This window comes from Eublepharis macularius, chromosome 19 (assembly GCF_028583425.1).
Source record: "Eublepharis macularius isolate TG4126 chromosome 19, MPM_Emac_v1.0, whole genome shotgun sequence".
Lineage (NCBI taxonomy): Eukaryota > Metazoa > Chordata > Lepidosauria > Squamata > Eublepharidae > Eublepharis > Eublepharis macularius.
Genome location: NC_072808.1, coordinates 949,642 through 964,569, shown reverse-complemented (window position 1 = coordinate 964,569; position 14,928 = coordinate 949,642). Strand labels below are relative to the sequence as shown.

Sequence of the window (14,928 nt, the reverse complement as noted above, 5' to 3'; positions counted from 1 at the left end):
AGGGGCAAATGTGCATAGTAAAGACCAAATCAGCTTTGGTGAGCAGCAGGTGAACAAAGAGCACTATCCAAGTATGTTTTAGTCATAGTGATCTCTCTTTATACAAATGCTCCTTTTGGTAGCATCTACAGCAAAGCTTCACCAATCTGTTATGCCTTTCACTTAATACGTTACAGCTACTTATGGACTTAGTTCAGACACAAGACCAAACAAAGATTTATCACTATGTGAGCATTCCCCTTCCTCACAGGCTGGGTTTTCGCATTGTGTCCAAACTTCCAACTATGGTTTGTTCTCATCTGGCAATATAGCACTGCAAAATCCATCCAAGGCAAAAAGTATAGCTTGGGGATATGGATGAAGTTGGGTAAGCCTGAAAGAAAATAATTAGCTTAGGATGTGTGAGGAGCCGAAGGCTCCCACAAGTATGCCTCAGGCTCTTCCAGGCTTGTTCATACGGCACCAAACCACGGTTTAGCATTAGATTCAAGGTAACTTGCTGGAGAAAAGAATTTTGTCTTCACTCTCCAACAGAACCAACGCCAGCCAAAACCTCAAAGCAGCTGCTGCAGGATCTTTGCAACATGTTATTATTTAGTCGCACAGACTGTTTCATTCAGAGAAGCGTGAGCAGAATTCTACTTTGTGCAACATTGTTTTTCTGATTCTACCTTTCCACTTCAGTTTTTGGGTAGATTCTTTCTCACTGCAGAATGACATGCTGCACTGCATTTTACACCTACTTTTTCTGCAAGATTTAAGAAACTGACATCCCAACACCAAAGCAATACAGTTCTAAGGAAAATCTGAAAGACGACCAAGGAACATGCTCCACAGTAAATTTTACTTAGAAGCTCCTCGACCAGGAAATACCTAATGAAGTACCAATATCATAATCAGGAAAACTAAAAACAGTACCTAGTGGAAACTGCTAAAGAAATCCATGCATTCAGAAAAAGGAGTGCCCCGTTATTCCAGTTCTTACAGAGTTTGTGGCAAATGGTTAATAAATGTACAGGTCTATGCCAATTTATTCAGCAATCAACTACAGCATATGACTTTGGAGTTCAAATAATTCAGGATATATCAATGTAAGTAACATAAGGAAACGTGTGTTTATTACACCACAGACTACCACGGCATGCATCAGTACAAACCTTCAGGCAGTTGTCCACAGCTGGTCATGAATAAAAAGACAATTGTTTTCTTTTGTTTTATTACAATGAAGTTTAACAGTACAGAAAGTCACATGAGCTTAGTGGGTCAATTTCAAACTCTGCAACAGGAGGAGGTCTAAATACATTAAATATTGTTACATGTTCAGACTTAAATGTACAAGCAGCTGGTAACAGTTAAAGCCCTCACCAAACTATTGTTGGGGACGTGACGTCCAACAGCACCTGAAGTGCTGTGAAGGCATCATTTTACAAACAGCAACGTAAGGTTACAGAACTTGCCTTTAAGATGGTATGTTCATGTAATTCCAGCGCCTTCACAATATAACGAACCATATTTACTATACTTCACTTCTAAAAACCTAGATGAAACATGAAAAAGAAGCCATACAGTATAAATTGCAACATCAGGGAAAGTTCCTGCTTTATTATTCTAAATAATTTTCCCCATGTAAAATAAGAATGTCCAACAGTTCCTTGTATGTGGAAAGATACTTTTTCTAAAAGTCACAGCGAAGTTTTAATTGATGGAAGCTTGGCTATATTAACAGCACAAGATGAGAAAAGGTTTAATCTCCAAACCTATTAGAGCGTTTGCAGTAGCATCAGTAGCGGCCACCCTGCGACATTACAGGAGGTCTCATTCCCATTGGCGGTCGAGGAGGTCCACCTTGGTAAGGAGGCACCATTGGAGGTCCTTGACCATATGGAGGCATTGCATTGGGGAGATACCCGGGCATGCCCTGGTGATGGCCACCATACTGACCTGTAAAGAAAAACATTTGGGGAAAGGTTACAATGATCTTTAAACTCACAAATTATTAACTTCAGATTTCAAATAAATTTCCCGCTTATTAGATTAATTAATTAATAATAACAACATTCCATTTATATACCGCCCTTCAGGACAACTTAATGCCCACTCAGAGCGGTTTACAAAGTATGCCATTATTATCCTCACAACAAACACCCTGTGAGGTGGGTGGGGCTGAGAGAGCTCCAGAGAGCTGTGACTAGCCCAAGGTCACCCAGCTGGCTTCAGGTGGAGGAGAGAGGAATCAAACCCAGCTCTCCAGATTAGAGTCCCGCGCTCTTAACCACTACACCAAACTGGCTCTCAATTAAACCTTATACCCATTCAATAAGGTTAAGCTTACCATGAGGTGGGATTGGAGGTCTCATGCCTTGTTGCTGCGGGGGAATTCCTGGCTGTGGTGGCATCATACCACCAATTGGTCCAACTGGTGGATTGCCCATGGAAGCCTGGCCCGGCCGAGGGAGATTACGTTGATATTTAGGCAACTGTGCCCTTCTTTCTTCCTATCAAGGGAAACACATGGAGAGAAGTTCAACAATATGAGATCAAAAGTATTTGTCTCAAACTGACTCTTCATTTTGGACAACACTGAAAGAATGTTTTATTATAATACAGGAAACTTAGACAGGGCTTAGACAGGACTAATTCTATAGGATTACATAGTTGATCTTATACTGAAAAAAATTCAATATAACAGAATAGTAAATTTACCAAAAACGAAGTGCTATACCAACATTTCTACTTTAATCATCTTCTATCTTAAAGATCACTAACATTTAGATGCTCGCCTGTATCTGCTCTCAACAGAACACCAATTGATATGAGAAAGATAGTCTGAGGAGAGTCTTTAATATTATCAGGAGGAGGCCTTCAGAACTACATCGAATAAAAGTGAAGCAATTCTACATCTACTAACATTCACATTAAACAATAGATCTCAAAGCAAGGCAACTGGAAACATGGATCAAACTTGCTATAGGACCATCTGAGACACAATAAATGATGTAATGGTGTACTCTATAGAACTTACCAGAGAGATATCCTCATCTGGATGGATCAACTTACTGGTTGCGCTGGTTGTCGTCAGGGTGGCAGGCTTACTTGTTATAGAAGTAGCTGGTTTGGCTGCAGTGCTGTTTGTTGTACTAGTGGTTGAAGCTGTAGACTGTGTGTAAGCAGGGAATGTAGGTTTGGGGGGTTCTGTAGTTGTGGCAGGAGTATTATTCAAAGGTTTGAAGTCTGTACCAACTGGCCCTGGGACAGCTGCTTGAGCCTGTGAAGTACAAAATTACAATATAAGCGCAGTAATATTTAAAATGCATTAAGAGCAATGACTCTATTCACACAAAAGTAAAAGTTCAGCCTTATCACATAAAGCAAACTGAAAAAAAAAATCAACATAGAACCCCATACACAAAAACTACAGTGTGAGATGTCGCTGATGAAAAAGTGCAACATAAGCAAAGTAAAACTGCGTAACTACTTGCTGCTGGCCCTTTAAAAACAAAACATGAACACACTTTCATACAACACACTCTATAGCAACATACCTCAAGACTTTTTCTAAGGAACGAATGTTAATTTTTTAAAATTAGGCTAGTTCAACAACTATTAGTTTAGAATTGTATTCAGAAAGTTAGCATTGAAAGCAAATTAGAATATTTAAGGTTTATTTTATAAGAATGTTGTTGAAGGAAACCTCCTAATAGTAAACCAAATCAGTTTAAAAGCATTCTCTACATAAAAACAAACAATGCAGATATTCTAAGACTCCCTTAAATATTCATTTACAGCTCTGAACTATTTTCCTTTCTAATTGTCTACAAACACTAAATTTATGCCACTGGGAAAAAAATGTTCTCTTAAAGGCTTGGAAAGTTTACTTCAGAAGTAGCTCTTTAAGTTTCACTTATGAGAGAATGCTTTGATAAGCAAACAGCACATTTGAACTATTTACTGAGTTCCCAACCAAAGCTAGGTAAGGGTGGGATTTAGCACATAATGCAGTTTTGGGTATTTCCCTACATTTATCACATGATGCATCAGAACAGAGGAAACTAGGAAAGATAAACCATGCATCAAGTAAGCCGCTGCCCGCTAAGACGCACTGAACTGCTTCATGCTTTTTAACCCTTTAGGACCACAATGTAGAATCTCTCATTGCCTTATTATAAAAATACTGTACACAGCTGATAAAAGTTTGTAACAATTTAAGATGGGGTGAACAGCTAAACATGATCAATTATCTGAAGATGTTTAGGCAGAATTTTGGGTTACATAACAGTCTAAAGGGTTAATTGGCAAAGCGATTTTTTAAAACTGCAACTTCCTGCGTACTTGTGCTGTGCTAGGAAACAGAGCTTTAGAAGGTGCTGACAGTTCTGAACTGGATGAAGTTGTACTTGAGCTTGTGACAGGAGCCCCCATCTGTAGCATAAAAGAAAGGAAACAGTAAACAGACTCCAAATAATGCGCGAGAAATAACCAAGAGGAAGGAGGTCAGACTGATTTTTAGTAACTTTCCAGCAGAAATTCAACTTGTGGAAACACATTACAGATTCCGCAGCATAGTTACAAGTCATAAAAGAAACAGACTTTCCAACAAATGCAACCAAGCAGTACTGGTTATATACCTCTCCCCAACAGACCATTCCACACTGGCAGTAAGCAAGGTATGATTTTTAATCCAAAAATGTATCACTGCATTCCATGATTGTGCGCAGCGGCATTATTTTGATCCAGCAGAGATTATTAAGTAAACTATTAGTTATTTTAGCCTTGTATGAAAGAGTAGAGGGATGGAATACAGTAATGATCAACAGTTCAGGAGTATGAGAACTTTTCTACAATGCACGTATGCGTTCCTGCTCACTGCTTTACTTTCACTCCTCACTGAGAGAACAGAAGTTTTAAGGATGGTAAAACAGCTACCAACCATGGTAACATGGCCCCAAGCACCTGCTAATAAAAATCAGACACACATTTTAGTCATTTGCTAGAAAAATGCAAAATCCATTTTAAGACTCTTGTGCTTTTTGACTGATGAATATCTACTTTTTCAGCAACTATGAAATGAAGGGAAAGATGGCAGGTGTCGATACCAAACCTGTTACGAGAACTTGCCGCATAATGGGTTGTAATAATGGGAAAAGGACACAATCCTATGCATATTTACATTCACTCAAACCCCAGTGTGTTCATTAAAGTGTATCCACAGTGAGTAATTTGTCTAACAATCTCACTGCCAGAATACTAGCGCTCCTACATGATAATTGACTATTACAACTGACATGCTAAAAAGAAAAAAAATCACATACTGAAGGAGTTTTAGACTATTCAGAGAAAAGTAGCAACTTACTTGTCCTGCACTGGGAAAAAGTGGTTTAGTGACTGGAGGCTGAGGGGTCGGAGCGGCAACGACAGGAGCCGGAGGTCTGTTAAGGACACCTGGCGCATTCACAGGCTGTGCTTGTGTCATGGGAGGCAATCCTGGGCGAGGTCCAACAGGTGGTGGCATACCTGTAATATATTTATTCTGATGGTAGTTTTCTGAAGATTTCTAACACTGCCAGACGCTACGTTTTAAATAGCATGCCTCTATTTCCATTATTTTATATGAGACTGTGTTATGTTAAAACAGAAGAAACAAATAAGGCACAAGTCACCACAGTGATGTATAAGTATATTGCAGGTGTTGTATCTCTAAGTAAATTCTGAGATATGCAGAAAAATGCTACAGGTTCTAAGCAATCCAAGCAGACAGAATGGCAGAACGAGGCCTCGCATGATCCAGCACAGGTGCAAGTTAAGAATCCAGACTCCATCCCAGCTGCCCAGCGTGGCCGACTAAACTCTACTTTGAGCCAAACCAAATGGTGGTTCTCAAATTATGATCCTGGTGCGAAGAATTCCACTGCCATCTGGTAAGTTTCCTCTATACCACAGCCAGTTTGGTGCAGTGGTTAAGAGTGGCAGGACTCTAATCTGGAGAGCCGGGTTTGATTCCCCACTCCTCCGCTTGAAGCCAGCTGGGTGACCTTGGGCCAGTCGCAGCTCTCTCAGCCCCACACACTTCACAGAATATTTGTTGTGGGGATAATAACAACACACTTTGTAAACAGCTCTGAGTGGGCATTAAGTTGTCCTGAAGGGCGGTGTATAAATCAAATGTTATTATTATTATACATATTCAAGAGCCTCTGAGACTACCATGGTGCTATTATGTTGTTCCACACTGGCACAGGTATTTCTGCATACACAACTGAGCATGCAGCAACAGAAAATTACTAGGACCCTGCCAAACTAGCCGACGGAGTTATAAATGGATGTGAAGCTTCAACTAAATCACAGGCGACAGATCTGGGCCTACATTTTTTCTGAAGCACAAATGGATGGCTCAGCCCATTTCGATACATATCAATATACGAGGAGCACAGAAAGCCACTCACAATGCCATGCTTAGAGCCTCTGAGCAAGTAACTTCAAATTATTTGAAGTTATTAGAAAAACAGCTTGGAGAGCCTTTCTGGTTCATATGGTAATACTTTATCCTAGAAAGCAAGAAGTCTGTTTTCCCCATATTACAATGACAGGAAGACTGACATTAGTCTGGCAGCTTAAGTGGTACCAATAATCACAGTCAACGAAAGCAAAGGCGGCACCAGTCATTCCCTGTTTCTCTTTTACTTCCACTTGCACTAGAAACAAAGATACGCCCAGGCAGTTATCCTAGATGTTCAGAATCAGAAATTCCCATACCCCGCAACAGTCTAGGTTCCCATAATTTTCACTCCAAATCTATAAAAACATTAAGATTCTGACATGGAGCATAGCGAGCATAAGAGCAAACTGCTTTAAGCTGTCATAAAATAAAATGAACATTGCACTTAGCTAGTTACATAAATACTTTTGAAATTTCTACAAAGCAACCAACAGTTACAGCAATCCCAGACTGTTAAAAAAAAAAGTAATCTCACCACAATATGGATTCGTCACCCCTGACCTACCTGGTGGCATACCAGGCATGAGAGGTGGGATCCCTGGCCCTGGAGGCATCATCCCACCCATAGGCATCATCCTATTAAAGACAAACAGCGGCATGAAGATGGAATCTGCCCTAAAGGATTAATGGCATTTAATATCAAGGTCATTACAGAATTCTGACTTATTTCCTTTAACATTTCTATGTCGCCTTTTCACCCAAACAGGGTCCCCAAGGCTGCAATCACCAAACATTAAACCATTCAACATTTAAAATCAAGTAAATATATAGTAACTCAATTATTGTATATTTGTATTGTATACAATAACTAAAAAAATCAGGGTGGAGGCCAGTAACAATTGTCGTGGGTATGCCGAACAAAAAAAGCCTTCAACTGCTGGCAGAACAAAACAACTGAGGGAGAGAAGGGAATTTCCCAGGGGAGGAAGGTCTGAAGTTTTGGCACCATGACCAGGAAGCCCCGTTCTCAACTTGCCACCTGTCTAGCAGATGGAATGGATGGGGAGGTTCATGCGAGAGGAGGCGGTCCTTAAGGTAGGCTGGCCCCAAGCGGCACAGACCTTTAAAGACCAACACCAGCATCTTAAATTGGGCCTGGAAGCCAACAGAGCCATAGTAGATGAAAGACTGGAGTAAGATGGTCCTTACAACCTGTTCCAGTCAACAGTCTGGCTGCAGCATCCTGTATCAACTATACCTTATGGACAGGCTTCAACGGCGGCCCCATGTACAGCGCACTGCAATAGTCTAATCTAGATGTTACCAGAGCATGATTTCCTCCATCCCCCCATGAAAGGCTGCAGCTGGCTCACCAGCCAAAGCTGGTGAGAGGCACCCCCAGCCAACCCCGCATATAAATGTATGGAATTCTTCCTTCTACAAACCAGACACAACAGCCATGCTTAGATTTTTCCAAAGCCTTCTACTTCTAACACAAAGTATGGATAGAGCTAGGCAGGCCTGCTGTTACAGCTCTGCTTTTACAGGTCCCCACAACTTCAGGAAGTAAAGCTATGCATAGTACTGTACACCCTTGTCCAGCTCTATCTATGTCTGTAGAGAGGTATAAAAGGGGTGAGAGCGAAAGATGCACAGATGCACCCTGGCTTGGGGTGTGTGTGTGTGTGTGTGATAACTCAGGAGTGTAGCAGGGCCCATGACATAGTTTATGGAACCATACCAGTCTGTAACAGGTAGACAACTTCCCCCACCTTAAAAAAAAAATCACCAGAAGCATTTACAGGCCCACATAACTTACTTCAATACAAGAGCTGAAATATCAAATGAGGAGCAAGTAATTTTTGCAATGGATTGAAATTAATGGAGAATGCTAGATATTAATCTTAAACAATTGTTCCAAATGTATTTTACAGCTTTCCAAAAACAGTGCTGGGTATAAAACAAGGGGCCACAGCCCACATGCACAACCGACTATTTGTCCTTACCCAGGAGGCATTCCAGGCATCACGGGAGGCATCCCGGGCATCATGGGCGGAACACCTGCCATCAAGGGTGGGATACCTGAAAGCAGGAAGGCTTGTGAGGAAGGGGCACTGCAGGGAAGGGTTCCTTCATCAAAACAGAATTTGTAGTAACATCTACTAATTCTCTAAAGAAATACTCTGAAATCTCAGAAAACCTTCCCCATACCTTATCAAAATTGACACGGTGCAAGGCCTGCCCCCATTTTTACAATATCTGTATTATAAAACTGTTTCAGTTTGTTTCTCAGACAGACAATACACCCCAATTCCCGTGCCTACATGTTTTTCACATGCAAGCATAGTTCTCCGAGGAAGCACAACTCACTTTTAAACAGCAGGTTGCTCACTATGAAAACATCAAAAGGGACAGGACAATGAAGTCTTCTACTAGATAGAAGAACTAGGCAGGGTTAGTTTAGCAGTTTCTCTGCGAGTGCCTCAAAACAAGGGTCCCTCAATACAAAATAAGGATGAAAGTCAGAACGCTTGATTAAATCCAGTGAAAATTACAACCACATAGTCTGGACAATTTGAAGTAATATGTATGCCACACCTATCTAATATTTTCCAATCAATCATAAAACTTAACTATCCTAGCAAAATCACACTTGGTATAATTCTAGAGGAAATTTAAATTACCCTTCTGATTCTAAAGTAATAGCTCCCTGAACTGCCTCCCATTACTAAAATCCTCAAGTTATCAATGGTCATTTCCACCTTTCCTAGCTCGTTACCTGGAGGTATTCCTGGTGCCCCAGGCACAGGGGGCAAGCCCGGCTGGGCCATCGGGGGCAGATATCCCTGCTGGGGTTGCACGGTCTGTGCCTGAAAGGAGGTTGAGGCCGAAGAATCGTCGTCATCATATTCATCCGAATCATCTTGCTGTTTCTTTTTCTGGCTTTCTGCTAAAATAAAAATGTTAATATTCAATTAATTTTAATTATTTTGGCAGCAAAGATTTGTTATTAGAATACTTCATGAGGGGAATCACTCAACCCACAATTTGTGACAGTGGATGCACCCAGAAGTAATGACAATCCGTGGTTTAACATGATGGGAACAAGCATTAGAAAATGCTTAGGCTTTGTGCAGCTCAAAGACTGAGGACACCGTTCAGAACCTTGGTTTGTAGCCAAAGGAACACGTCGTCCCTCGCCGTTTCATCCTGAGGCGCCACCACAAACCGTGGCTAGTCACGAATCAGGAAGTCTCTCAGTCGCACGTGAGGGGCGGGGGCACAAGTGAGCCCTTCACTTTCAAAGTTTCTCTTACAGTTCCTACCAGGTAATCCCCTTTCATTAAATTTTCAGCAGTGCTGAAAAATGTTTCCCCTATTTTGACAATTCTCGCAAAAACATTCTTATTTAAATCACTCATGCACCCTCAGCAGTGTCATCGTGCAACCAAATCGGATCCCACCAAATCCACTGGTTTTGGGTAAAAGCTAAGATGTATATTCACTGCAGTTTTAGTTGTAGAATTCACTACCAAAAAAACAAAAGCTGCTGGTTGCTAAATATATTAGTCTTGTGCTGTAACATACAGAATTAAATAGTATCAGAAGTGAAGAGTTCCTTGATAACCAATGCTTATAATATAGCCTGGCAAAAAGTTTTAGCTGGATATAAAAATAGAACCAAAAGGTTTAATACAGCCATCACCACACAGCACTTCATTATTTCAGTAAAATCCTACTTCCAATTATGAAAACTTCACTCAACCACACATATAAGTATTAGCTTACTGCTCAAAGGAAGTTAAACATGTATATGATGACTTGTAATATATATACCAATATCACAATAATTCAACGGGTTTTGAATATACACAAGTTCCTTAAGAGGATGAAACCCTTAAGTTTTTACATTTTATTTTCATGTTGTTCACAATAAAAAAGGGACTGATCTAAGCCTCACAGAAGCTAAGCAGGGTTGACTTTGGTTAGTAACTGGATGAGAGACCTCCAAGGAAGACCAGAGTCGATATGCAGAGGCAGGCATGGCCAACCACCTCTGTTAGTCTCTTGCTTTGTAAATCCCAGCAGGGGTCCACCATAAGTCATCTATGATTTGATGGCACTCTCCACTGCAATGGTGCAAAATAATTCAAGTGTTGCAATTTACCTTGCGTTTTTTGTTCAAGCAGCCGTCTTCTTTCATCCATGTCTTTCTCTGGAATGCCCTCCATGCCATAAATTTCCAGTTCAATGTCAGTTCTTCCAGGTATAGCATTTGGAACAGCATCAATAGTTTCTTTATGTACCTAGGCCAAAAAACAAAAACCCAAACCATAATAAGGAGCTAATACTGGAGCGGAGACTGCAGCAAAAAAGCAGGCTAATAAGATGCCAGGAGGGACAGGCTTGAAAAGATCCGATGGCTGCCACCACTTTTGTATGGGCATCAGAATCTGGGCTTCTGACACTCAGGGAGGTCTTACATGTTTTCTACTGAAACAGCAGACTTGTGTGCGTGGACCAGCCTTCACTCTTCAAATAAATACAATGTTTCACAGTAAGATATTCCATCTTTATTCTATACTAAACCAGTTAACCATTAAAGTTTATTCTCTCTTTTTCAAACCATGTAAAGATAAGGATTAGCAAATGCAATGCTGCTTTACAACAGACTAGTTCATCAGGCAATGGTATTCTTAAGCACTTACCTGCATACAGTGTATCGCTAAACCAGGCCCAGTATAGAGTTTCTTATGACATATATGACATTTAAAGTGCTTTGCCTTTTGGTGTTGAATAAGAATTTTCTCATCGTCAAAATCTCTATTACAATACCTGTTCAAGATTGTTAAGAAAAACATGAAGCCGAAACATACCTACTAAAATTAAATGTGCACAGATTGATACTACTATAACCACTATCACAGAAAATAAGTCAGATCTAGTCTTCCATTCCCTATAATTACTTTTCCTAATCCCATTTTACATATTTAACTCCTTTGATAAGCAGGCATATGCAATATGGTTTATACACTCTTAACGTAAGAGTTGTTAAATACCCCAGGCAAAAGCTGTAATATGGATGTCAAGCTACAGACCCACCTAAATGACTACTGCCAGTGAATCGGGGCAGGGAGAAAGAGAATTCGATTAAAAGCTAGAAGTCCACAGATTTTGACTTAGCTCAGTAGACATCTATTGTGCCTTCCATCCACTCAGCTTTAAGCCCTCTGTATGTTCCAAAGAACTTAGGAGAGAGTTAATGGTGTCCCAAACTGTGCTGAGCTTTGCAAAACAAGAAGCAAAGCTAATCTTTACATAACATTTGTCCACAGTTCCGTGTGACAAAGAAAATTGCTCTCCACCACTCCTGTCAACAGGAAAAGTTTCATGTCACACAGAGCTTTGGAGAAAGCAGAAGTTTCTCTAACCTAAAGGCGACTGTCATATATGAGACTTCAGAGTTTTCATCAATTTGTGGAGAACTCAAAAAAGATCTTTGTGCTGGTGATCATCCTGCCTCAGCAGATGATCTTCCTTTTGACTTGTGATGCCACTTAAAGGAAGCAATAAGGCTCCGCTAGCACTGTAACATTGTGGCTACACCCTAATACAATGTATACAGCAATGTAGTTGACCTGTCATAGTGCAGGCTCTGCTGTGGTTTTTACTAGCTCTATTTTGGGACACTGAGTAGTTAGAAATATTCCCTCCTCATTACAGCTTAAATTATATACCAATTAATAGAAACACTAATTAATAGCAACAGATTTGGATGCTCAAGTTGCAGCTACGGCACAAGCAGACTGCAAAACTTTAAGAAGTAAACTATGCACTATACGTAAAAATATTCAGTAAATTTTATTCCATAAAGGACAAAAGCTTATATGTGATATATCATAAATCTGAAGTCTGACTGTCAGCATGGGTACATGCGTAACACTCAGTCTGCTTTGCAGCCCAGAAATAATAGCAATGTTAACTGCAGCAGCGGGAAGCTTGGAAAGAGATGAAAACTTTTAAACACTATAAACCACTTTGAACATCAATACTGGAAAAGAAAACCAAAAATGCTTTACATGCATACACCTCCTATCAATTACATTCATAAGGGCTCAGAAACACTTGTAGGTGTAAACATTTTAGTTTTAAAAGAATACCTATGTTGCGCAACCCAATCTTGTCTGTGTAACACATCACATATTATCAGAACAAAAGGCAGTCAACTATGAGATTTATCCAAAATATATCCCCCCGATACAACTCTTATGAGGTGTCTTATTCCAGCTGAACAGCTCCAGGTAACCCAGTATTTCTCCCAGTATTATATTCAGTTCAAGTACTTGTTCCATGTTTAGCTAGTAATGAGAATGCAGAAATGTTAGGTATGGAGCTGACATTCCTGTGGACGTCCAACATACAGAGACTCCCTGCCCCACCCTAAACAACAGTCTCCACAACCCCTAAATATGAAGGGGTGGAAGAGACGGAATGGGTTGAGGGGTGTGGACAAAGACACAATGCAACAAAAGGGGAAGAAAGCTGTCCGATGATGCTCCGAAGTACACTCTGGTACCTGAACATTTGATTTGATGTATTCGATTTCTAGCCTGCTCCACCCACAAGCAGTCTCAGGGCAGGTTACATCATCACAATCCCATACAAACATAATATAATTACATATATAAAAGCAAAGTCAGTAACTATATGCTATAAAGTACAATATAAATAATACAAATTCAGCCCAGAAAGATGATAGGATCCAAGTTTCTTACCACGACTGTAGGAAGGGAGAGGTACGAGGGGCCTACGTGGCCAAATTACCCCCCCCCCACCAAACAGTGCAATCCTAAGCAGAGTTACTTCCGTCTACGCCCGCTGAAATCAATGGGTTTAGACTGGTGTAACTCTGCTTAGGTGTGCACCGAAGCCGGCCTCCTCTTGCGGCCCGGACCGCCACGGAATCGGCAGGAAGGAGCCCGATACGGGGCCAGCCTCGGCTACGAGCGCCGCAATCCCAAGAAGCCTGACGTGCATAAAACGGGCCTTACTTCCGAGCAGACCTGCTTAGGGTTGCGCTGGGAAGGCGGCCTTGTAGTGGCCACTGAGGCCTGCAGAAACGCTGCCCACCGTTCCCGGGCAAGAGAGGCGCGCCAGGGCGGAGAGAGCAGGCCGCAGGCCGCACGGGGGGTGGGGAATGATGCGGGAAGACACCAACTAGGCCCGGGAAGAGGCGAGGCCCCACCGAGCCCACGGGCGCCCACAGGGACTAGGCCGCGGGGCGCGCCATCCCCGGAGGAGACAGGCCGAACCGGGCCGCGCGGCTCTCCCGACCCGGAGCTCCGAGGCGGCGAAAGGATACCAGCACCAGGGCTTCAGCTGCTTCTTCTTCTTGCGACCCATCGCCGAAAGCGCGAAAGCAACTCCAAGCGCCGCCCGCGCGTCTCCCCTCAGGAAGGCACAAAATGGCCGCCGCGCCCAGCAGCGCTCCAGCGCCCAGCATGCATCGCGCACGCGCGCCTCGCCGGCGAACGGCTCGCTTTGTGGCGTCAGCGGAGGGCCCGCGCGCCCCGCCCCCCGCCCCGCCCCCCGGGCTGACCGGCGCCCGGCCGAGCTGAGGCGCGTCGCTCCTGAGGCGATTTGTTGGCCGCTCCCAGGGAAATGGGTCGGGGGGTTGTTCTCCAAGCGCGGGTTCGGCGGCCTGTCAGAGGCTCGGCTTTCCCCGCCCGCCCGCCCGCCCCGACTTGTCTTGGGAGGAAGCAAACGAATATAAAGTCTCCCATGAACTTATGTGCCGTCAAGTCGCCTCCGACCTCTGGCGACCGTATGAAGGAAAGACCTCCAAAATGGCCTCTCACGAACAGACTGGCTCAGTGCTGGAGGCTGCGGCTTCTCTTATTGAGTCAAGACATCTCGTTTTAGGTCTTCCTCTCTTCCTCCTGCCTTCTACTTTCCCCAGCATTATTGACTTCCCCAGAGAATCTTCAAAAAGAGTCCAGTAGCGCCTTTAAGACTAACCAATTTTATTGTAGCATAAGCTTTCGAGAATCAACTTCTCTTCGTCATATGCATGGTACAGAAACTTAGGTGCTACTGGACTCTTTTTGATTTTGCTACCACAGACTAACACGGCTCACTCCTCTGCATCTATGACCAGAGAATCTTGTCTTCTCATGAGGTGACCAAAGTACGATAGCCTCAGTTTGGTCATTTTAACTTCCAGGGAGAATTCAGGCTTGATTGGATCTGGACCCCACTTCTTTGTCTTTTTGGCTGTCTACAAAACTCTCCTCCAGCACCACTTTTCAGATGAATCCGTTTTCTTCCTGTCAGCTTTCTTCACCGTCCAACTTTCACATCCATACATAGTAACGGGGATGCCATAATTTGGATTATCTTGCTCTTGGTCACCAAAGAGGATCTTCTCTCGCTCCCTCACAGCTGCTCTTCCAGTTCTGATTTCTTCATTGCAGTCTCCCTTTGGGTTGATGATT

At 42.4% G+C, this 14,928-nt stretch overlaps 1 protein-coding gene across 8 annotated transcripts; it reads right to left on the bottom strand.

Moving 5' to 3' along the window:
- Window positions 1-1,199: 1,199 nt before the first annotated feature.
- ZNF207 (zinc finger protein 207) lies at window positions 1,200-13,923 on the bottom strand. 8 transcript variants are annotated; one of them, XM_055003609.1, is made up of 12 exons: window positions 13,797-13,923; window positions 11,143-11,269; window positions 10,602-10,740; window positions 9,213-9,383; window positions 8,440-8,515; window positions 6,969-7,069; window positions 5,351-5,511; window positions 4,330-4,419; window positions 3,023-3,265; window positions 2,333-2,495; window positions 1,758-1,941; window positions 1,200-1,537 (listed from the first exon to the last, which is right to left on the bottom strand). In XM_055003609.1, the coding sequence occupies exons 1-11, from the start codon at window positions 13,835-13,837 to the stop codon at window positions 1,781-1,783; spliced, it is 1,473 nt and encodes a 490-aa protein (XP_054859584.1). In that variant the 5' UTR covers window positions 13,838-13,923; the 3' UTR covers window positions 1,200-1,537; window positions 1,758-1,780. The 8 variants fall into 8 exon arrangements, with proteins under 8 accessions (XP_054859584.1, XP_054859583.1, XP_054859586.1 ...); XM_055003608.1 differs by having other exon boundaries at window positions 1,200-1,941; XM_055003611.1 differs by having other exon boundaries at window positions 1,200-1,941; window positions 6,999-7,069.
- Window positions 13,924-14,928: the final 1,005 nt, after the last annotated feature.

Coding starts and splice junctions, on each gene's coding strand:
- ZNF207 (XM_055003608.1), bottom strand. CDS start 13,837: ATGGGTCGCAAGAAGAAGAAGCAGCTGAAGCCCTGGTGCTG. Junction 10,741..11,142: donor TAGCGATACACTGTATGCAG/GTAAGTGCTTAA, acceptor TTTTTGGCCTAG/GTACATAAAGAAACTATTGA. Junction 1,942..2,332: donor ACCTCCAATCCCACCTCATG/GTAAGCTTAACC, acceptor TTTTCTTTACAG/GTCAGTATGGTGGCCATCAC.